At 36.6% G+C, this 24,660-nt stretch overlaps 1 protein-coding gene across 6 annotated transcripts in view; it reads left to right on the plus strand.

Annotated features, from left to right (window-relative positions):
• The window catches only part of LOC150101210 (nuclear factor 1 X-type-like), a 675,427-nt gene that overhangs the window by 357,476 nt on the left and 293,291 nt on the right, over positions 1-24,660 (plus strand). For all 6 annotated transcript variants that reach the window (XM_090401618.1, XM_090401622.1, XM_090401623.1 and 3 more), the window contains one exon: positions 2,269-2,331. In XM_090401618.1, coding sequence (XP_090257744.1) covers positions 2,269-2,331 — 63 coding nt within the window. The remainder of the gene's footprint in view (positions 1-2,268; positions 2,332-24,660) is intronic.

Here is a 24,660-nt window from a genome sequence, read left to right on the forward strand (position 1 = left end):
CCTGTAAAAACTTCCATTCAGATTTGAAACTGAAGACACTACATTTAGCATTCTTTGATCTTTCTTAATCTCTCATTCACTCACCTGAAGGGTGCCTGCACACATGCTTCATTATATTCCCTCTGATAGCTCTAGTTTCCCTGAGTTTATATTCCATTTCTTACTATGCTCTCTTCGGATACCTTCAAGTGCAGTCCATTAGTAATCAAGTACTTTTGCCTAGCAAACTCTCTTGATACATCTATTTCAAACTGCACACAGATTCTGCTACATATCTTATTCATTGACTTATTCACAATCATGATCTTCTTTCTCCTATCATACCTGGTAACAGACTTACTTACTGTCCCTCACTTAATATTTACCTTCTCTCTCCTTTCCATTCTATATTTTACTTCTTTCAGTAATTTTTTCATATCATTTGTCGATATGTATTTGTCTCCTTTGAAATCGTTCATGCCTGTCAAAACTGTCAGCTCTTTCACTTCGCTCTCTTTGCATCCTAGTAGTATGACTAACGTTTTTAATCTACATCATCTTCATGTGCCTAAGGCAGGTTATTGGTTCCTCATATAGTCTGTCTCCTTTATTTTCCCACTCACTTTTCATACTCTCCTTTCTTCTTCTCTACTGTTGCCTGCCAGACACTTCTCCAGTTGCTCAGGCTCGTGTCTTGTTCTGCATAAGATTCTATGGAAATGCACTTTTTTTTTTATTACTTCTGCCTTGCCAGTCTATCTTTTCATCATCACTATTTTCACATCATCTTACTTCCATCCCCACGTCCCCATTCCACCCACCCGCACACATCATTCATATTTTGTTTTCCTTTACTTACTCGTGTAAAGGAAAACAAAACTACAAAACTGCATTCCTCTCCATATGTAAAGCACAGAATGCTTTACATATGGCACTCTGTGCTTTACATCAGAAGAATTCAGTTTTACATATGTTACCTTCTATTTCTTTTCGATTTCCCATGTGGTTTGCTTAATTACTTTTACATATAACTGGTAACTTTTGTTTTTAATTGATCTGTAAAATATTTATGCAGATATTGAGATTTGTGCTTCAAGTTGTACAACTGCATTTCTGTGATGAAATTATTTGATGGGAATTTAAAATCCTGATCATTTGACTAAATACAAAATTATTGTTTAACAAAATATTGATATATTTCAAGCTAGTAGACAACTTGTGCAAGTTTCCACTCCAGGAGTTCTATATTCAGTCATCTGAATATTTAGAATTTTAGAGGATTCATCTCATTCTTAGATAGAAACAGGTAGATAGTGATATTAAAGATCCATCTGTATTTCATAGTCGAAGAAAAAAAAAATAGAACCTCTAAAAGTTTCAAAAATTGATTCGAGAGCTTTTGATAATATAGCCCTTGGAATTGGAACGGCCTTACCTTGCACTATTTAAGACATGAGCACTGCTGGCATTGATATAATCATTGTTGTCAGAGATCAGGCAGAAACCTTAAGATGGCAAGAACCATTATTTAGTAACAAAGCAATACAATATCTCAGAGTTGTAATTTATATAAGTGAACTCTTGGTCACTTACGTAAATTACTAATTTATGTAAATCAAAAGAATAGCCAAAGGCTTCATTTTGGTAATGTTAAGTAGATAGAAACTGGGGATATTAAAGATTCATCCATATTTCATATCCAAAGAGGGGAAAAAATAGAAAGTTTCCAAAATTGACCAAAGAGCTTATTAGAATACAGCCTTCGGCATCAGAGTTGCTTTAGCTTGCACTGCTCAGGCATTCAATGTAGTGGTCTTTTATTAGTGCTTTCGATAAAGGTTTCACTGGCCTGATAGCTGCTTTGAACTTGTTGATTCTTATCAGAGATCAGCCAGAAATTTTAAGAGGACAAGAAAGACATGAGCTATGGATGGATGAGCAACACCCATGTCTTTTAAGTAGTGCAAGCTAAGACAGCTCCAGTCCAAGTGCTGTATTCTCATAAACTCACAATTTCTTTTTCTCTTTTTTTTTTTGCTATGGAATAAGATGGATCTTTAATAGTCCATTTTTATATCTAGTTAACATCACTGAGATGAGACCTTCAGTTCTTCTTTCAGTCATTAATTCAATGCATTAAACTTTCCTTCATCAGTATTAGATTTTTTTTTTACTTGTGTGTGTGTATATATACACATAGATGTGTGTGTGTGTGTGTGTGTGTGTGTGTGTGTATATATATATGTGTGTGTGTATGCATGTATTTATTATATATAATTTTCTCCCCAGAAACTAATGCCATCTTAGCAACTGGAGTGTTTACATCTGAAGAGCTCTATAGGTTATCAAAAGGTAAGAAATATATGTTATATTAACTATTGTTCAGTTTTTAATTTTCTCCAAAAATAATCATAGTAATTATAAGCTAAATCTTTTTGTTGTAGCACACTGAGTCGAAGTAAATAAGGAGAAATGGCTACACTCAGATATTGCTAAATTTTGCAAAGGATTTGACAGGGTACTAAATGATAGGTAATCATGTAAATTGAAATAAATGTCAGTGAATATGAAACTGGTGAATTGGATAAGAAAGAGGTATTTTGCTATAAAACAAGCGTGGACATCTTTTGTCATGTATGGAGTTGATTTTCAAGTGTTATGCAGTGACATGTCCATCACTCACACAGCAAGAACTGAAAACTTTTGAGAAGATATCTTCAAGTGTTGTGAATTTGGTTTTTTGAATGAAGATTGAGAAGAAAGACTGTTGTCTGGGTTTATAGAACTCACAGCTGTCAAGTAAAAAACATTTCAAAATAGTTGTATTCTGTTTTATCACTGGATACCTGAAGCTTATGAAGTAAACAGTTAATTTTTATGGCACCTGCTTTAAATTAGAAACTGGATATGCTTGAAGTAAGGCATGTTTTGAAAATACTGGTATGAATTGCTAACTTCTTGAGTAATTATGTGCTTAGAGAACTTGAGAAATGATGAGAAAATGTTTTTTGAGTTTCCAGAACAAGATTTGCCAAGTTTTCTGTTGTTTGTTTGATTCTCAGACTGGAATATGTTAATTTCTACCTTTTGTGAAATTTTGTAATTAATATCAGCATAGATTTCACCCAAAGTTTAAAGTTGCATGTGTGTGAGAGAGAGAGAGAGAGAGAGAGAGAGAAAAAAGAAGGGACACTATTTCTTAATATAATACTATTCTGTATGTTGTGTTAATGTATTTATATGAGGTGTTTCCAAAAAAGTAAGGTAACATTTTTTCTCCCCTAATAATGGTGAAAGGGGAAAATAAAACCACGGTAGACAGATAGACCTGTTAATATTCAAGAAGACCACCATTTCAGTGTGGCGGCTACCATGCAAATGTGGTCCAAAACAGATGTCCTTTAATTTATTTTTTTGCAAGCAAAAGGGCTTCACCAAGTTACATTCACCATGAACTGGTTGCTGTGTGTGGTGAAAAAGGTAATGTCAAAAAAGCAGGTGTGTGTTTTGGTGCAGTGAATTTAAAGCGAACTGTGGTGACTGTGAAAATTGACTTCGGGCATGCAGGCCTGAAGACTGGCGAAAATTGCATGAAATTGCACACGTGGTGAACTTGAGTAAGTCCACTATTGACAAGATTGTTCATGATGTCCTTGGCTTTCTAAAGGTGTGCTCCTGCTGGATGCCCCCAACAGTTGTCAGAGGAGCACAACGCAACACGCATAGGGATGTGTTTGGAGAATCTGTTGCAATACGGTGACATAATTGAAGATTTTCTTGCTAAACTAGTCACAGGAGACAAAACTTGAATTCATCACTTTACCCTGGAGAGCAAACACGCCTCCATGACCTGGAAACATCCACAAGCTGCTGTGCACAAAAAATTCAAAATTGTTCCCACTTTCTGAAAAGTCATGGCCACAGTGTTCTTGGATCATCAAGCTGTTCTGTTGATGGACTTCTTGCTAAAGTGAAGTACAGTGCAGACTTTAATTGGGCAACATTGAACAAACTGAAAACCAACATTCAACACAAACAACCAGGACTCCTAACAAAAAGTGTGATTTTGATGCACAACAATGCTAATCCACATGCTGCTCACACTACTCACAAGTGGTTATGCTGTAATCATTGGGAAACTCTGCCACATCCTCTCTACAGTCCAGACTTAGCCCCTTCAGACTTCCAGTTGTTTGCCCCCCCCCCCGCCGCCCCTCAAGAAACACCTTTCCGGAATTCATTTCAGTACATATGAGGAAGTTCATCAGTCAGGCGTGATGTTGGTTATTGGGTGTGGGCACAAAACTTCTTCAGTACTGGTATTGATAAACTGATCTATCATTGGGACAAGTGGGATAACACATATATTATTATTATCCAATATTTTCATGGAGTATGGATACTCATAGTGGTAGACCCAAACTAACTGTTATACACAAGAAAACCTATTATACCTCTTCTTAAACTCATTCACTGTCAGATTGAAGATGTGTGTGGGGAGGGGGGGGTATCAGGGAACTTGCAACTAATTCTGGCAATCCATTCCACTCATTCGCTATTCTCCGTGCAAAAAAATCTGGTCTGCTCACCCTTACTAACCACACTCTTGCACAACTTCCATAGATGCCTCTTAGTTCTATGACTATTTGTCATATATTGGAAAATTTCCTTTGCTTCAATTTGAACATCTTGAATATTAAAATTTAATATCTTAATTATCTTAAAAGTTTTTATCATGTCCCCTCTTTTCTGCCCATCAACTAAACTTTGCAACCCACACACCTTCAACCTGTCCACATAGGTAGCATTCCACAGACCTGTCACCAGCTTGGTCACTCATCTCTGAATCCCCTCCACCACTCATCCCCAAGAAATTCAGCCACCGAAACCCGTGCACAGTAGTCAAGATGTGGTTGAATCATAACTTACAAAGTGGAATAACAGCTTCCTTATCTTTACTTGTTAGCCTGTTTTTCAACATCCAGGTAATCCTTTGATCCATTTTACCAACTTTTGCAGTATGCCCTCTGAACTTCAATTCTCTGTCCACCATTATCCCCAGGTCCCTTTTTCAATTTCCTGCAATCCAGTACATCAATATGATACACTATGTGCATCCAGCCAAAGTGCATAACCCTACATTCTGCAACATTAAATTGACAATCATTATCATAATGCCAATTTATTTAAATCATCTTGCAGAATATCTGCATCACTCACCTTTATCAACTATTGCTCTCTCCAGTTTTGCATCATCAGCAAGCAACTGAATATCCCCTCTTAAATCGTTCCCTATATCATTGATATACAAATTAAAGAATAGTGGCCCCATTACAGAACCCTGAAGTACTCCACTGGTCATACTCATTCTAGATTCCACTATATTACTCTCTGGTGTCTGTCTGTCATCTCCTCCCACCCATCCATGCTACTATCTTATTATCCATTCCCATTTGCTCCAACTTTTGTAATTGTTTTCAATGTGGTATTCTGTCGAATGCCTTTGCAAGTCTATCAACATCATGGTGTGGCCATTTTCTTTATCCATTTCTGCTGACATTTTACTATAAAATGTGAATAAATTACTAATCCAGGACCTACTCTTTACAGAGGTGTGCTGCCCACTATAGAGTATAACATCCCTATCCATTTAATATTGGATTTTAACACTAACTAACTTTTCTAATTCTTTAATGACCACTCCTAATATATTAATTGGTCTGTAGTTTTCTACTTCTGTCTTGACTATCTAACTCTCTTACTTACTCCCCTAAGCCTCCATATTTCAGTCGGTATAGATGAAGATCTTTGGTTGGAAAGACTGGGGTTCGATTCCCATTGATGACTTAAGGAACTTTTATCTGGTCCATTTCGACTAAAGGTGAATTAGTTGGTCTCATATGGAGGTAGGGGGTTTTTTTCTCCTAGAAACTCGAATTTTTCGTCCCTCAAAACAGGCAAACCGGCCTCTAAACGAACACACACACACACACACACACACACACACATGGATTTGCAGTCATAAATACATACTTAATCCTTCACTAGGAGGGCTCAACTAGTCCTAAGTCAACTAGTCATCCTTCTTGCTTGCACTTTGTACTGCTCGTTAGTTTGTTAATCATGTTTTTTTTATATTCTCTCCACAGTGTTTTATTGTTGCAGCTCTTGCTTTATATCTCTACTCATCCATTTAATTTCCCTCTTCCATGTCCTCCTGAACTTAATTATACAGTCTGAGACTGCTTCTATCAAGCAATCTCTGACCACTTCCTATGCACTACTGACATTCTTTGTAGCCATGGCATTGCTCTAAGATGACTCCTAAGTCTGTCTACCAACTTTATAGTTCAACATAAAGTCTTTTTTGGCAGAGAATTCCACGTTTGTCATCTTCTCAGAACAAGACTACAGGACTCTACCCAATTGGAGGCAGTGTCTACCTTGGTTATGGATATACCTTCTAATGCTGTTATCAGATCCAACATTCTCAAACCCTTCGTCCTCTCTGTTTCAGGTAATTATCCTTTAGCACCTGTATAAATCCCACTTCCATCTTGTCATGCCCATTTTTCTCCCTCCAATCTATGTCACCATATTTAAAGTCTTCCATAATAATTGTTTGACCTGCACTCATTGTGCTAATCTGCTGAGACATGGCATCTACATCTTCCTGCGGACTTCATGGACTATAGCAGCAACCAACAGTATATTTTGTCCTATTGGCCTCTATCTCATACCAGACAGCCTCAAAGAAACAATCTCCCCCAGACCTAAAATGCTCTGTAACTTCTAATTTTGTTGGTTGTAATTTTTCAGTTATCATCAGCAATACCCCTCGTCCTATTCTTTCTGTTCTCCCTGAAAATACAGTACCATATACATTCTATCCCTGTAACTATATTATTTCCAGTTAACCAGGTTTGACTGATGACAATAATTTTTGGCCAAGTCAAGTTGACCAATGCCAAAAACTCTTCTTCTTTATTCATGATACTTCTTGCATTTGTGTACATTCGTTTCAACATCCTCTTGTGCTCACAGTTACTTTTGTGTGATTTCTCTGATTTCTCACTCCCTTGCTCATATCCTCTTCTTCTTCTTCCATAACCTCTTGTTCTTCCCTGATCTCCCACCATTTTATGAAAAGCCTCTTCATTGTTACCAAATCGTTACCAAAGCATTTAAATTGAAAACCTGTGAAATCACATTTAGCATTGCATAATCATTTCTATGCACATGCTCATTTATCACAAGAGTGACCTGACACATGCTTGATTGCATCCTCCCTAATATCTCTCTAATATCTTTAGTTTCCCTTGTTTCACACTTCCAAACTCTCACTCAATAAGGCTATCTCCAAACATCTAACTGATTTTAACTCTAAAACATTTAAATGCAGTTTTTATGCATATATAAGTCCTTTTGTCCATCATATTCATTTCATACATTTATTATTATTATCCTAAGACTCCATGGAGTCAAAGACTCATCTAGGAATACTTTGCCAGCTCAACATACACACATAGCTCATCATACCTTGCTCTAAACACGTTCAGATTTTCTGCAGACAGACACCACACTCTCAGCCTATACATGCAAAAAACCTGATTTCTCACTCCCTTGCTCACATCCTCTTCTTCTTCTTCTTCCATAACTTCTTGTTCTTCCCTGATCTCCCACCATTTTATGAAAAACCTCTTCGTTGTTAATCCTATAGCAACCCCTTACCAACCAGTATGTCTCGATCTCATCGCCCTTCTTCCTCCTCCTATCCTCTAGCCCCTGCAATTTATAGAGATGAAATTTATTGCATCTTCTTAACCTTTCTTCATATTCAACATTCCAGAGATCAGACACTACCTTAGTCAAATGCCTCTGGACCTTTTCCAACATCTCATGTTTCTTTTGAAAACCAGGCAACCAAATCTGTGCACAGTAGTCCATATGTGGCCTAATCAAGGCCTTATACAATTAAACTAGAATCTCCTTATTTCAATTCAGTGTCTTCCGCATTATTCTCAGAATTTTTTATTGCCCTCACAATTTTGGCAATGTGTTCTCTAAATTTTAGATATTTATTCACCATCACCTCAAGATCTCTTATTTCCTCCACCTCTAATAATATATCCCCACCAAGTTTAAATTCTACATCCCATCTTTGTTTCCCATGCAGTGTTAGCCGAGTGGCTATGCGCTTTGCAACCATATGCCTGGGAAAGGAGTGTCCTGGGTTCGATTCCCATCGCCGACGTGAGGAGCTTAACGATCTTTTTCAGACATAGCCAAGTTAACTGGTCTTGGGTGTGGACAGCAGGATTTTTCTCCCCAGTTTATGTGGGGTTTTTACTCCTGCAAGCAGACAAACCGACTCCTTGAACACACGCAGCTACAGACAGGACACACCGGGAGGCATAAGGCTAGTCACCTTATCCTCAGGATGGGTACAGCTTAGAAGGGCTAAGGATAGCTATGTAACAGGCCACTAGCCTAATACCAGAAGAAGACATTTTACAACATTGAACTGGCATCCCCACTCCCATACCCGTTCACTCAGTCTATTCAAGTCTTCTTGTTAGGCATCTGATCTACTCCTCATAATTCTTCCCAACTTTGCATCATCTGCAAACAAGTGAATATCCATATCCCCATCTAAATCTTCCTCATTATTATTAACATAGAGGTTAAACAGCAATGGCCCTAAAACAGACACCCGAGGCATACTACTAGTGACTTTCCTCTTCTGGGATATTCTTCTCACCATACACAACTTCCTGATACCTCTCAGATAACCAGTGATGAGCTATAAGGGGCTCATGGGGGCTCACCTGACCATTTTGTTAAATTTTTCTCAAATTTGCAAGACTGTTCTTGTTTAGTTTTTTATTTTTTTCAAAAAAAAAACAAAAAAAAAACATACTTTTTTGAAATATATTAAGCAAAAAACTCATGCGGTAACCTAACAAAGTGATTTTATTAAATAAAATATTATAGTTACTGTTGCTACTATTTTACAAATAAGAATTCACTTTTGGTAATCACATATAAATAAATATGACTATAAAATAATGCCCCTTGATTGGTACTGTTGATTATCACTTGAAGTATAAAACCAAAAGTTAAATATAACGTACTTCAATATTATTGTGTTTAGATAATATTTATTTATTATTTATAGATTGTTTTTTCATAAAAACTTCTATCGCAAACAAAAGATATTTATTTTTTTTTATAAAAAAATGTGGACTATTGTGCGATTTTAAAAGATTTTATTCTTATTATATTTTGATAGTTAAAAAATATTTTTCTTATGTAAGATAAATTAACACAGATGATTGTGTGCAAATATTTCATCTTTAGATCATGAAATATTTGTTTAAAAATGATAGCCTTTACAGGTTGATTGTCTACTTATACTTTTTGATTGTACACAAGCTATATTAATGAACGTTTTTGTGTGAAATATGGCTTTTTTTTGCTTGACGATGCAAGCCCTTTGTTTAAATTTCCATAGTTCACCATTGCAAATAACCAATCTGCAATCCAGTGCACTAGTCTAATATACAACCACATCTGCTCCAGTTGATAGTCAAACTTATCATGTGGCAATCTGTTCAAAAGTCTTAACAAAATCTAAGTATACTACTGCATATCCATCTCCTTTGTTCACTGAAACTGTCACCTTATTTAGTAATCTACTTACTTAATAAGTAAGTAGATTACTAAAACATGACCTCTCTTTAGCAAATCCATGCTGTACATCAATAAATTGTACAATCTTCTCATGGACTCATTAAAAATCATGTATTTTTAATGTCATGTGGCTTATGCAACCAGCACTGCACAATTCACCTCACTTTGACCATATAATTGAATTTTGATTGATGTACGAAAGTTTTAAGAGTGCATCAGTGCTCATCTTAATTGGTTCAATGAACAATAGCTATGATTCACACACACCATTTAGATGAGAAGCACAGAGGGTTTACGCTTTGTAGTGAGATTAGATTATCATTGGCAAATACTAGAGGAGTGAGAAATGGATAATTTGAATTTTAATACATACATACATCTTCAAGGCCCACCTTTCCTAATTGGATTGTGGGGGCAACAGCTGCAAGAGGAACTTCCAATGGTCACGATCCTCTGCCACCAAGCTCAGGTGTTCTGGTGGGATTCCCAAATGTGTCCACCCAAAGTTTTGGATATAATCTATCCAGCAAGTCCTTGACCTTCCACGTCCTCCCACCCTCTGGCTTGGCAAAGAGGGCCTGCTGAGGGAGCCTCTCTTGTGGCATTCTGACCAGGTGCCTGTACCAACGAAACTGTGATCTCTCAACACGGAGAAGCAGCAGAGTCTGTCGAGTCTTGTCAGCCCTGCAACCCCTCGAAGGAACCTCGTTTCAGCCGCTTGGATTCGTGTCCACATTTTTTCGGTCATTACCCAACTCTCGTGACCATAGGTGAGGATGGGGACATAGATCTGGCATACTGTATTGAAGACAGCCAGCTTTGCCTTCTGGCTTAACTCCCGTTTCAATACACTACCGAACGGCCAAGCTCCTGCAATATTGAGCTTGCTAAGCCAATTCGAGTATCTAGCTCTACATCCCATTTTCCATCATTTGTGAATATGGACCCAAGGTATTTAAACTTCTCCACCTACCTCATTGGGACTCCACTTACATGTAGAGTGCACTGGTATAGTTGTCTTGAGACCACAAATGTTTCAGTTTTGGCCACACTGATCTTCATTCCGGCGTCTGCACAAACAGCTACAAACCTATCCAGGGTCTGCTGGAGGTCATCTGTGGAAGAGCTAAGCAGAACTAGGTCATCTGCAAAAAGCAGATGTCCAATGCTACATCTTCCAATTTTGACACACTCACTGCCTCGGCTGTACCTATCAATCCAGTCCATAAATATTATGAAAAGGAGGGGTGACAGAACACACCCTTGGCAGAGGCCAACGAAGACTGTGAAAGGTTCAGACTTTGTGCTGTTTACCCTGACCCCTGACACAAAACTCTGGGCATTCATACAGGGACTTGATGGCAGCTAATAGTTGGCCATCCACTCTATACTCCTGTACTACTTGCCAATGCTTATCCTGAGGAACTGAACCCGGTCATATGCCTTCTCCAAGTCCACAAAACGTGTAGACATTCTTGGCATATTCCCAAGATTTCTCAAAGACTTGCCTTAAAGTGAAGATTTGGTCAGTTGTGCTTCTACCAGGACGAAAACCACATTGTTCTTCCTGGAACTTTGACTCAACTATACTCCTTCACTGTCTTCGTAGCATACACTTTCCCAGGTAGGCTGAGCAGAGAGATGGCACGATAGTTATTGCAATCCTTCTGGTCTCACTTCTTGAAGACTGATATTATTGTGCCTGTCTGCCATTGCTTTGGTGCTCACCCAGATATCCAAGAAGTCTGACACACTCGAGTCAGCCAGAGAACACTGTCTCGATTTAAGGCTTGTAGCATTTCGGGCTGAATTTCATCATCGCCAGCAGCCTTGCCCGAATTGAATTTTAATACTATTTTTGAATACAGTCATATAATACACACAGAAATTCGAAAAAGTAATCACACCGGAAATTATATTTCCAGACTGAACTAGAGAAAGGCTGAAATAATTTACTTAGTTTACTTATTTATACACAAGTTTCAACCTTCTTTGACTATAATCATACAATCTGCGAAAGCTCTAGCAGAAAATGGGACATTCAGTGTTGACGATGTACATCGTCAACACTGCTTCCATTGTAAATATGTGCAAAAAAGTTATAAATTATTTATAGAAAATTATAAATAAATGTTAGAAACTTATCTGTATTGGTGTCATAAACATGTCAGTTCGCACTTCATAAACACAGAACAGATGAAACTCAGAAAACAAAAATAACAACTAATGACAATTTTCAATTGGATTGCTTCACACAATACTTATCACAGCCACTAATGATTTCTGGGTGCTGTTGTCTCAGTGCATACCAGTCGCCTTCTATATGAAGGTGTGAAGTAGCATCTTGGACAGTAAAGTACGCTGATTATTTTGGCAGCTGCAGAAGTTATGGTTAGATGCATTTGTACTTTCAGAGGTTGGGATGTAGGTCAGTTCAAAGAGAAAGATATGACTATGTTTTGATTTTAGGTTCTTATTGAAGGTTAGGGGAAGGGGTGAGACCCCTTTGTTGTGAGAGATGGAAGCGTACTAAGTTTTGGTGGCATTCAAGTCTTACAAGGCTGTCTGTGCAACATTGAAATATGGCTAAGAGATGAGTTTAGGACATTGGTGAATCTTGAGGGTTCTCACAATTGCACACTACAAGGTTTGTCAAATGAAAATGAGGAATTGAGTGTGCTGTCATTGAAAACCTATGGATAGGATTTGAAACTGTGAGAGCAGATCATTTATATACAACATGAAGGGGGTGGGTGAAAGTACAAAACCTGAGGTGCTCCTGCATTGGTGAGGAAATCTGAGAAGAGGAAACCATCCATCATAGTTTACGAGAATGGTCTGAAAAGTTCTTGCTCATCAATTTTGATATACTACTATCGGTATATGGACAAATTTTAGTCCAAGTTGAAATTACTATATAACAGTCCCATATATGAGGGTGGTCTAAAAAGTTCTTGGCCTCAACCATAGATGGCAACACTATCGGCAAGATTTTATTTTTTCTAAGTTGGTACATCTGTCATAAGTATCCAGAGGTCATTACAACTAACACCTAGTACACTGGATTAATTAGACTCTTATTTAAACTCTTGGTTCACATAACCAGAAAATTTTTATGGAAGTGTGATTAGCCCTTTGCTGCACCCTTCTCCTTTGTCTGGGCTTAGGAGTTTATTATTATTACGGGCGCTTCTAGGGAGTCCTTAGACTCATCAATGGAGGTCCTAAACATCATGTTCACACACCTATTCGACATTCTCACAGTATCTATCATACCTTGCCTTGAACTCATTCACTGTCATAGCACCCACAACAGACTCTGGCAGCTTATTCCACTCATTTACCACTCTAAAAGCACCCAGCTCTAACACCCCTGCTAACCACACTCTTGCCCAACTTCCATAGATGTTCCCTAGTTCTCCCATGACCAGTCCTGATCTCAAAAATATCCTCTGAATTAATCCTATAGAAACCCTTTAGCAATTTGAATGTCTCAATCATATCTTCCCTTTTCTGCCTAACAACCAATTTCTGCAGCCCACAAATCCTCAACCTGTTCTCATAAGGTTCATTCCATAGACCTGCTATCATCTTGGTTAATCGCCTCTGGATCCTCTCCACCTCTTCCCCATCAAGAAGAAACCTAGGTGACCAAATCTGGGCACAGCAGTCGAGATGAGGTCTTATCAAGGTGCGGTACAGAGGTACAATAACTTGCTTGCCTCTGCTCGTCAAAGTATTTTTCAACAACCAAGTGAGTTGATGAGCTGATTTAGCACTTTTGCAATGTGCCCCATAAACTTCATCTCCCTATCCACCAACATTCCCAAGTCCCTGGCCTAATCATCTCCTGGAGTACATTTCCACCAATGTGGTATACTGCTGCTAATCTTTTCACCCCAAAATGCATAACTTTACATTTTGTCACATTAAATTGACATTCATTCTCCTTAGCCCAGAACTCCAATCTATCCAAGTCTTCCTGCAAGATTTTGACATTTTCTGCATTCACTATTGCCCTACCTAACTTTGCAGTATCAGCGAACAAATGAACTGTTCCTCTTAGATCCTTCCCTATATCGTTGATGAACAAATTAAACAGCAGTGGTCCAAGAACAGAACCCTGCGGCACACCACTAGTCACAGGCCGTCTTTTGGACTCTGCTACTCTCTGATATCTCTCCATCAACCACCCACCTATCCATCTCACCAACCCTATATCCATTCCCATATGTTGTAGTTTACGGATTAGAATTCCATGTGGTATCCTGTCAAATGCCTTAGCCAGGTCCAGCAGTATCACTGTAAACCCATTACCCTTATCTAGTTCAGCCAACACTGTGTTATAAAACTTGAGCAAGTTACTGAGGCATGATCTACTCTTCACAAAGCCATGCTGTCCCCCATACAGTATCTCATTTTCATCAATCTATTCCTGTATTTTTTCCTTGACTACTTTCTCCAAGACCTTGACAACGACTCCTGATATGCTGATCAGTCGATAATTTGCAACAGTAGTCTTGGATCCTCCTTTATGCAGTGGAACTATTTTCCTCTCTTTCCACACCTTCGGGACTAAACCAGACCCAAGACTCAGATTAAACAACATGGTCAAGGGCACTGATAATTCTTTAGCCACGTCCCATAAGACCCATGCTGATATACCATTCAATCCCACAGATGTATTCACATTAAGGTTCTGTAATAGGCTATTCACCTCCACTTCATTCTTCACAATTCCCGTATAAACTAATGGTTCCTCCATTTTTTCAATGTCACCACCTGGCTGATATACTTTTGCAAAGTGCTCGCTCAGTAATTCCACTATATCGACTGATTCAGTGACCTCCTTACCGTCATCGTTCCTTAAAATCATTTTGCCGTGTACAGTGTTTTTTTTTTTGCTTGCAGCATATTGAATTTGGGATTCTCTTTAGCTTGCATAGCTAGTTTCCTTTCATAATCTACTTTTGCTTTTTTTTACCACACTCGTTACTCTTCTGACCTGTGCTTTATACCGTTCATGTGCCTGCAGGTCACCTTTCTCTTTAAATTCCCTCCACAGTTGTTTCTTTTTTTGCAGCTCAAGCTTAATGGTGTTATTTATCCATTTAACCCCTACTTGTTTTACTATTTGGACCCTAGGTATACAATCAGCCATAACCTCCTGTAAATTCTCCTTGACTACTTCCAAGCTCTATCACCATCCAGCCCTTGCAGTTTTACATCCCATGGCACTGATCCAAGCAATCTCCTAAGCTTGTCATACTTGCCAGCACAGTAATTCCACATATGCCCTGTCTTAATTGAAAATTCCACACCTTTAGCCACCTCCCAGGTCAAGACCTTATGATCACTCTCACCAATAGGTGGCAATATGTTCATATTCATTAGAGTCAAATTCTCAGATGCTATTACCAGGTCAAGCACTCCCAGACCCCTAGTATTTTCACTTACATGCTGTCTCAGATAGTTATCCCTTAATAATTGAATAAAATCCATTTCCTTCCTTACATGTGTCCTCTCCTCCTTCCAATCAATGTTACCAGTTGAAATCCCCCATAATAATTACCCTCCTTCCACTCATTTCATGAATTTGTTTATGCATACTATCTCCACCATCTATTCCATCACCTGGTCTATAGCAGCACCCAACTATATATTTTGTTCTGCCAGTCTCAATCTCACACCAAATAGCCTCAAATGAGCTCTTTTCACTATCCTTCAATACAACTTCAATTCTCCTTGGCTGCAGTTCATCAGCTATCATCAATAACACTCCTTCCCCCATTTTATTCTCTCTGTCCCTTACAAACACACCATATAACCTACACATTCTATCCCACTAACTATATCATCTTCCGTCAGCCATTTCACTAATGCCAATAACCTGTGGCCAGGAAGAGCCATTCAAGGCCAAAAATTCTTCCTTCTTGTTCCTAATACTCCTGGCATTAGTATACATGAAATGCAGTGGTCCCTGTGTCCCACCCCTATCTTGATGCTTTATTCTAACTATCCCATTCAGATTTCTTGTCCTTAGTACTGGCTCGGGTACATTGTGTACATTCTTACACTCAGCTGTCTCACTGATGTGTTGCATGAGATAGTCTACCGCAGGACTGAGCTCATGAAACAACTGTGTACAGATTTAGCCATTTAGTTTTCACTGTGATATGAAAATGCCTGACAGAGCTCAGAGATGAGTGACTAATGCCTTACCAGGACTCAGGAATGTTGAGGAAATGTAAAAAGTGGTGCTGAGTTTATGTATATGCAGGAAAGATGTGATGATAGTTAATTTAAGTTGGTGATGGGATTTTTAGTTATTAAATATTGAAAGGATTATACATAGAATAGTGACAAGAAGAGAAGTACAAGCAGCCATCCCTGAGAATTGTGTAAAGATGTATCAAGGAGTAGCATGTTTTACAGGATATGAAAAATTTCATCTGTCCTGTAGAACTCATAAATAACTTTCACATCTGCAGTTTCTTGTAAATTTCTACTTTGTCACATGGAACTGGTAATCATTATCCAAACTGGTATTCTGTTTAATTCATTCTGCAGGATTTTTATATCACATTTATTAAGTATGGCACACACCCTGACTTTTGAGTCAGGAATATACAATTGTATATTCCTGACTCAAAAATGATTCCCGATGTTATTTATGAGGGTTTTATACAGCTGTCTGAAAAGTTCTCGGCCTCGACCATAGATGGCAACACTATCGGCAAGATTTTTTTTTTTTCTAAGTTGGTACATCTGTCATAAGCATCCATGTGAAATTGCAAGTCATCTATCAAGTAGTTTGTTTTATACAGCTGTTTGAAGCAAAAGTGTTGTCTGTATCCCTTGAAATGGATAAAATTGAGTATCGTGCAGTTATAAAATTCTTTGTAAAAGAATGTTTAACGCCAATCATTCAAAGTTCATAAAAGTTTATGGGCACTCTGCTCCTTCCTTTTCAACAATTAAGAAATGGGCTGCCGAGTTTAAATGTGGCCTTACCAGCCTTGAAGATAAACCACGTGAAGGACGTCCAAAAAATGTAACAACACCAGAAATCAGAATCATTGATCAAGTGCACGATATGTTATTGGATGGCCAGCAAGTCAAAGTGCATGAAATTGCTGAGACTATGGACATTTCAAAAGAACGTGTAGGATATATTTTACATGAAAAATTGCAAATGAAAAAACTTTGCACAAGATGGGTGCCCCGCTTGCTCACAGCAGATCAAAAACACGCTCGCATGAAAATCTCTGAACAGTGCTTGGAGCATTTTAACAAGAATAAAACAAACTGATTTTGTAAGTCGATTTATTACCATGGATGAGATTTGGATTCACCATTACACACCAGAATCCAAACAGCAGTCAAAACGGTGAACAGAAGCCAGTTATTCATTGCCAAAGAAGACAAAGTTGGTTCCATCAGCAGGAATGATCATGGCATCAGTGTTTTGGTATGTTAAAGGCATTTTGCTTATTAATTATCTTGAAAAGGATAAAACAATAACTGGGGAATGTTAGTCCGATCTCTTAACCAGACTAGATGAAAACATTCATAAGAAAAGACCCAGTTTGCAGAAGGAAAAAAAAAAAAATCATCTTTCATCAGGACAATGCACCTGCCCACAAAGGTGTTTGGCAATGGGAAAATTAAGAGAGCTGCACTATGAATTATTGGACCCTAAACTAAAACTCTTCCCTGCTAGTCAGCGTTTTTCTTTGAATTAAGAGGTGATTGCAGCTGTATAGGGGTATTTTGAAGATCTTACTGAGAACCGCTACAGGGATGGGATAATGGCGCTGGAGTATAGCTGGAATAAATGTATTAGTCTTAAGGGAGATTATGTTGAAAAATAATAATAGTTTTAAAATTATAAATTCGTTTTTTAATTGTTAGGCCGAAAACTTTTCAGACCACTCTCTTATAGCGGTTACGAGAAAGTTAGTGCTCCAGTTGCAGAGTGTTGAAGGCAGACCATAGGATGGCAGTTTACTTAGTAGGCCCATGTGCCAAACCTGATCAAATTCTTTTGAAATGTTGAACAACTACATGAATTTCTCCGAATTTTTCCATGGCATTTTTTTTTTCTTTGGCCTTTTAATTGTAAGACTACTATTCTTCGTGAAACTAGACTGATTTCTGAGATGTTCTTAATTAATTTAATCATTATTGCTACTCCCTCTATATGTGGATTATCAGTTATATGTGAGTTGTATAATCTTGCTCTATTCAGACTAATGAGTCATTTTCCTGTCCAGCGGGTTTCAACAGAATCTTCAGTGGACATTTCATATTTATCCAATTCATTTTCTAACTGCAAGCGTTTTCCTTATTTTAGCAAGCTTTGGGTGTTTGCCACTTTGATACATACGAGATGGTGTTTGCAGACTACATAGCACACTTGTCCTCTGTGGATTATGGTTGTGTGAGCTGACTTTATTTTAGAGAAATTATATTTAATTTGAGTTGATGTGCTTCCCATAAGAGTTAATAGAATGCACAGTTTACCACCTCCTCTGAGTTCCATAGTTTTTTAAACCTTTGCATTTAATGATGTTAAACTGGTATTCCCCTCCGTAATCCTTAGCTCTGTTCAAACCCTGAAGTCTTTTTCTCAGTAGCATTTCTAATAAATATCTCCAGCTTTGTATCTTCTGCATACAAGTGCATCTACTCCCTCCCCCTCCATATATACTTGCATTTCATTGACGGTATGATTAAAATTCAACAGTAATAGTTCCATTACGGAGCATTGCAGAACTCCACTTGTTACCTTGCTTTTTTTGGTGCCGCCTCCCCCTTTACACAATTCTTAGATATCTGTTAGATAGAAATTGCCAATCCAATCAACTGAGTAGTTATCTAAACCCATTCATTGAATGTAAATATCAAACTCTTATGTAGCAGCACTCTGCTGTATACCTACAAAATTCAGAAATCACATTATATCCATTCTGTTCATCAGCTGCCATTGCTAGCTTATTTTAAAATATGACCAAATTATCAAAAATAATAATAAATACAGGAAATTGCTGAAGAATTAGAAAAGTACCATCTGGACATAATTGACATTACTGAGACGAAGACAAACACAAATGAGATATTACTAAATAAGTATAGGATGTTAGTTTCAGGCAATAATGATCAAGGAAAGGAAAGAGTAGCAATGGTATTCAACACCAAACATGAAGATAAACTTCTTGATTGGAAAGCAGTTTCAAGTAGAGTTATGTGGGCAAACTTCAAAATGGGGAAATAGACAATGAAAGTTATTTGTGCCTATGGTCACACAGAAGGTTCTGATAAGGAAGAAGTACAGAAATTTTTTGAGTCATTAGAACAGGCAGCTGACATAAAGAAAATAGAAAAAGTAGTCCTTGTTGGAGATCTGAACAGCAGAGTAGAAAATTAATCCAACAGGCATATAGGAACATTTTGGAAAAATTTGGATAAATTAGCAAAGTTAATAATGGTAAGTATTTACTGTACTTATGTTCATGATACAGACTAATTCTCGTGGAAAGGCTTAGACGTTGGTTATGCATTTTCACTATATTATTTCAGGAAATTACAACATACTAGGATATACATTACAATAAATTTTAATATATTTCTATATTTCGGCAACATCATGCTGCCATTTTCAAGAACTTAGGTACAAGATACGTGCACGCAGGTACAGCAAAAACAATAAATGAGTAAGAAGAATGAAGCTATTATTTCTCCTAAAGTCCTGATGGTGCCCTCTAGCGGGCGATGTTGGTATTCTTGGGCGATTGGGCTGAAGGTCTTCTGATGTAGGTTTCCCAAATTTGAGGAAGTCTCATGCAGCCAAATTTGTTGAGGTTTGGCTCGTTTCTTAGGGCTGAAGCTGATTCTATGAAAAGCCTTTCATATCTGTATTTGCTACAGTGTATTATCTTGGCTTTTTTCCACCGTATTCTATGGCAGGTATCCAGAGCATGGTCAGCAAGACCAGAGTGGCTGTATTGGTGAAACATCTTGTACCTAAGTTCTTGAAAATGGCAGCATGATGTTGCCGAAATATAGAAATATATTAAAATTTATTTTAATGTATATCCTAGTATGTTGTAATTTTCTGAAATAATATAGTGAAAATGATAGACTAGTTATTACTTACCATGTTTCATATAGATGAGCACAAGTTCACATGGAGAGAATACACAAGAAATGAAGCAGCTTTTACAGGTAAATTCTAGAGTTGACTATATAAACATTATTGAAGAAAAAAATGAAACAAATTGAGAACAAGAACCACACCTTGGAGTCAGTGGAAAACTCTGAAGACAATGATTCAGATAGAGAGGTATGTGGCAAAGTTCTCTGCAAGGAAGGACACCATGGTAAACACAAAAAGTTATAAAAAAAACGGTTCTGGAAACAAAGCATACCAACACTTCCTACCAAATAAGTCATCAGATGTCCTAGAAGAATACAGCGAAAAATATAATATAGCTAAGTGATGTATGAAAGTAGCTAAACAAAAAATCATGGAAAAATGGTAAAAAAAAGTATGGAAAATAAATATCAGGAAGATGGCAAAATGTTCTGGAGGCTTTTGAAGAAGCTTAGAAATGGATGAAAGAGTACTGTTAAAGGAATCAAAGATGATAAAGATGACTTGAAAACTGAAGATATTGATATTCTAGCTATCTGGAGTAATTACTTTGAAATACTTAAATGAATGCAGTGACAGAAAATTGGCAGAAAATATTTTTAAGAGGAATGGAAAGAGGAGTACATATCAGTACTTGAGGTAGAAAAAGACTGTTATAAACTTGAAACTGAGAATAACCTGAGAGTTGGTCTAGAAATAAAATACTTGATCAAAGACTAGAGATTACAGATATGAGGCTTCTGAGAAAAATTAGGGGAGTGAACTGATGGCATCAATGAAATAAATCTTATTAAAAATGAAGATATTAGAAAGGAACCTGACATTATTGTCATTCAAGAATGTGTCTGCAGAGTTAATCTAAGGTGGTATGGCCACTTAAATAGAATGGGTGAGGATAGTTAGTAAAAAAAAACTGGTGTTTGATGCTAAGTTGACAGGAAAAAGATCCTCAGGCTAGGTGGATTGATTCTGTCAGAAGTGCCTTAGAAGCACAAAATATTATGCAGTATTGGAGTGCACACAAATAATAGGCTGATTAGGAAACTGATGATGATAATAAATAAATGAAAAAAATTATTTTTCCTTTAACAAATCTTTTTCTGGCATTAATAAAGGATCTCATCTCCCATTCACATGTTCCTGTGTATGAACTGTTATCTGTTTTCAAAAACTTAACCAAAAAAAAAATACTTTACTTTGATCCATTTTAGCACCACCTTTTTTTTTTTTTTTTTTTTTCAGTAGAACTATCTTGATGTTATTCCTCTTCCCAGGGACCTAACCAAGAATTTCATTAAACAATTGGGTTAGTGACTCTCTTGCAGTTTTTAGCACATTTCCTTAAAATGTGCAATAATTTCATTCTTATGACTTTGTCTCTTCCAGAATTAAATCTACTCTTTCCCTTTTCCAGAATTAAAGCTTGTTACAGAATGAAATGCTCTGAAAAAATTATAAAGTTTTATTATGTTATCTACATCCATTAAATCATTCTTTCATAATCATTTATGAAAAAATAAATCATCTTACTGTTCCACACAAATGTTTTTTTTTTTTTTTTTTTTGGCTTGCTGTGCTACTACTTCATACGCCAGTTTTCGCTTCCTCTCTAGATGGTCACTTTGTTAGTTTTGAACATTAAACTTATTGTGTAATTGCTCTCATTCCCTCTTTCTATTTATAGCAATTTTTTGATGTGTGGTTCTTGCTTGATTCCCCTTCACATATTTGATTTCTCACCATAAGTATACAGAGATATTTATATCCTGCTATAGTCTGTTTTTTTTAATTGACTCATACACCTTTGATCACATTTCTCTGAGGTTTTTCCATCCATAGTGTAGTACCAAGCTGGTTCTTACTCTGTCATAATCACCATCTTTGATTCTACATTAACAACTTGAAGTTTCAGTATAATTTCTCATCCCCCCCCAGGTCAAGGCAAAGGTGATCACTCTTTATCTGGTATAGAGATGCCATCTCTATCTCAGAGGGTGATCAATTTTCTTCCGGAATTGATTCTAGTGTTTCTTCCACCACATTTCACTTGAGATAATTATTCCTTAAACATTCTAAAAAAGTTTCTTATGAGATTGCTGATTCCTCTTTACAATCTATGTTGAAATCTCATAATTTACCTTGTACTTATAATCACATCCTCATCTATGAGCTGTGAAAAACAGCTTTTAGTCCAGTCTGTTTGATGTTTCCATAGGAGTTCAGTCCAGCTATGTTTTTTGATAATTTATATTAATTTCCTTCTTGGTCTTCCTGGAGGTATTTTTCCCCCTCTCCCCCCCTTACTCTTCCTTTTCTGTACTCCTTGCAGTTATTGGAAAAGGTAGTCACATTATTTTCTGATCTCGTTGACTTTCATTTTCAGTATATGCTCTTTTATTTATTTATCTACTTATTTGTCATTCCTCTCTGCCATTTCCTTATCCCTCAAAACTCATACAACCAAATTTGAGGTGCTTCTTGATAGTCATCAAAGTTCAGAGAACATATGGCAAAAGTGGGCAAAACAGTATGAAGGCTCACTTGAATGTACACACTTGATAAGTAGAGTTGAGAAAATTATTATCCCTCTTTTTAAAAGAGGGATAACAGCTTCCTTGGCTCTACTTAACATTGCATATACAGCCAAGTAATCCTTTGTAATGTTATGCTCCCCTTTGCAATATGCCTCTGAACTTCATCCCTTTGTATACTGAAGAAATGTTACTTGCACTGCAGTCATATCTTACACTTTACAATATGAATGGGTAACTTATCCTTTATCCAGCACAGTATCAGCAGATTCAGATTCTCCTCCTTCTTTAGGATCTTTCCATCATTTGATATACTGTTATCCTTCTCATCTTGACATCATCATCATCATAAATTAGATAGCAGCCTCTCACCTTAATCTCTGATATCATTAATGTATAAATTAAACAGGAGTAGTTCAAGCATATTATTCTGTTACACAATCCTGTCACTTCATCTGTATTTCCTGGACATTGCTCTGCTCTGCCATATAGTCTTCTTCTTTTTTGATGCATCAATCCAAAGATTGGTAATTATAGCAGCACGTCACAACATCCTGTCTTGGGACCTACTTTTTATCTCTTCATAACTCTTAGCACCAGTTAGCGTCATTGTTATTTATATATGAAATTCTTGGTCTGCCTCGTGGCCTCTTTCCTTCTACAGTCCCCTGCCATATAGTACTATTTGATATATAAACAAAGGGATTTGATATACACACAAAGGGATGAATAGTACTATATCCATCCTTATTTGTTTTAATTCACATAATAGACTCTAATGTGGTATCGTGAATTCCTGTGGATTATTGTTATTTGTTTATTATCAGTATTATTATTTATTATGATGGGTTATCATTTACATGAACTCATTTCTTTTATTTAGGAATTATTTGTAAATTTTTAACATAAGATAAATATGGTGTGTAATTGTTAAAATTAATTATAGAAATGGTAATATGAAATAAACTTTATTTACTGTTTGATTCTGGGTTAATTTTTATATTATATAAGGTATAATCAGCATTTGTTATGATATTTGTTCAGACCATCGTGAACTCTCATTATAACATATTTTATGATATGTTACAACAATTTATTGCCCTTTTTTCAGCAAAATATTAATGAAAATTAACAGTTCATACTTTTCACTATTTTGTGCATTATAAAATATAATGGAAATGTTCAAGATTGTTATAAAAAGGGAAAATAGTAAACTACATAAATATGACTAATTTTCAAAGTGCTTATTCTTTTCTTCCAAAGAAAATAATGGAACCAGGATTAGAAAATCATTTTGATTTTCACCATTTCAAAAAACACACAAGAAAATGCACATCCAAAAGAAGCGTGATGTGCATTATGGGATACTGATGCAGTTAGCATGAAGTCAGCATCCTCTACATACATGTAGCCTAGACTTGAAGATACTTCATACACAAATTTTGTTTGTTTATGCTTGGGTAAAGGAGTGAAACAAGAATGTAATTTGTGTAGTATCATTTGCTTTGAAACTAAGTGGAAAAACTTTCTACAACTATTCTGATTCAGAGTATTTTAATGCTATGGTGATATATCATTTTACTATTTGTATATGAAAAATATATACTGTTATATACTGTAACATTGATTGAACTTCAATATCTTCCTTATACCACTGTTATCTTTACTTACCATTGTCTACCTTAAGTTATATAGGGCTGCAGACACCTAATCATGATTAGTGATTCATAATTCATATGTTAGTAATATTCATAAATCACTAAATCAAAACTAAAACAGACAAATGTGAAAACCACTTTTAATTCTATCACCACCAAAACAAAAACAAAAGTTACTGATGATATTATGGCACTACAGTAACTATAATTGAAAGTTTATTATTTTTTAATGTGATTTTTTTCCCTTATAACTCCTGTTGTACCATGATTGACCCAAGAGGCTAGATAGTTGTGTTTTTTGCTTGGTTGAAAACTTAGATTGCATTTGGCAATTTAAGCTTTCAACCAAGGTTGAAAACTTAAATTGCATTTGGCAAGAAATTATATTTCATTTTTTTCCTTATTTGGGATACTGATGCAAATAGTGTGAAGTCAGCAGCCTCTGCATACATGTTGCCTAGTCATGAAGGTACTTCACACACAAACTTTGTGTGTTATCCTTTACTCAAGCTTTAGTACACAAGGATGAAAACAAGAATATAATTTAAGAGTTAAATAACCTAGGAATCCTGTTCTAGACATAATTTAAACTTAGGAAACTACTTCAGGCTTCTGATAAGCAGAATTTTCTACCAACAAAAAT

Source organism: Typopeltis vanoorti, chromosome 12 (genome assembly GCF_054136105.1).
Source record: "Typopeltis vanoorti isolate ZY-2024b chromosome 12, IOZ_Tvanoo_1.0, whole genome shotgun sequence".
Taxonomy (NCBI): Eukaryota; Metazoa; Arthropoda; class Arachnida; order Uropygi; family Thelyphonidae; genus Typopeltis; species Typopeltis vanoorti.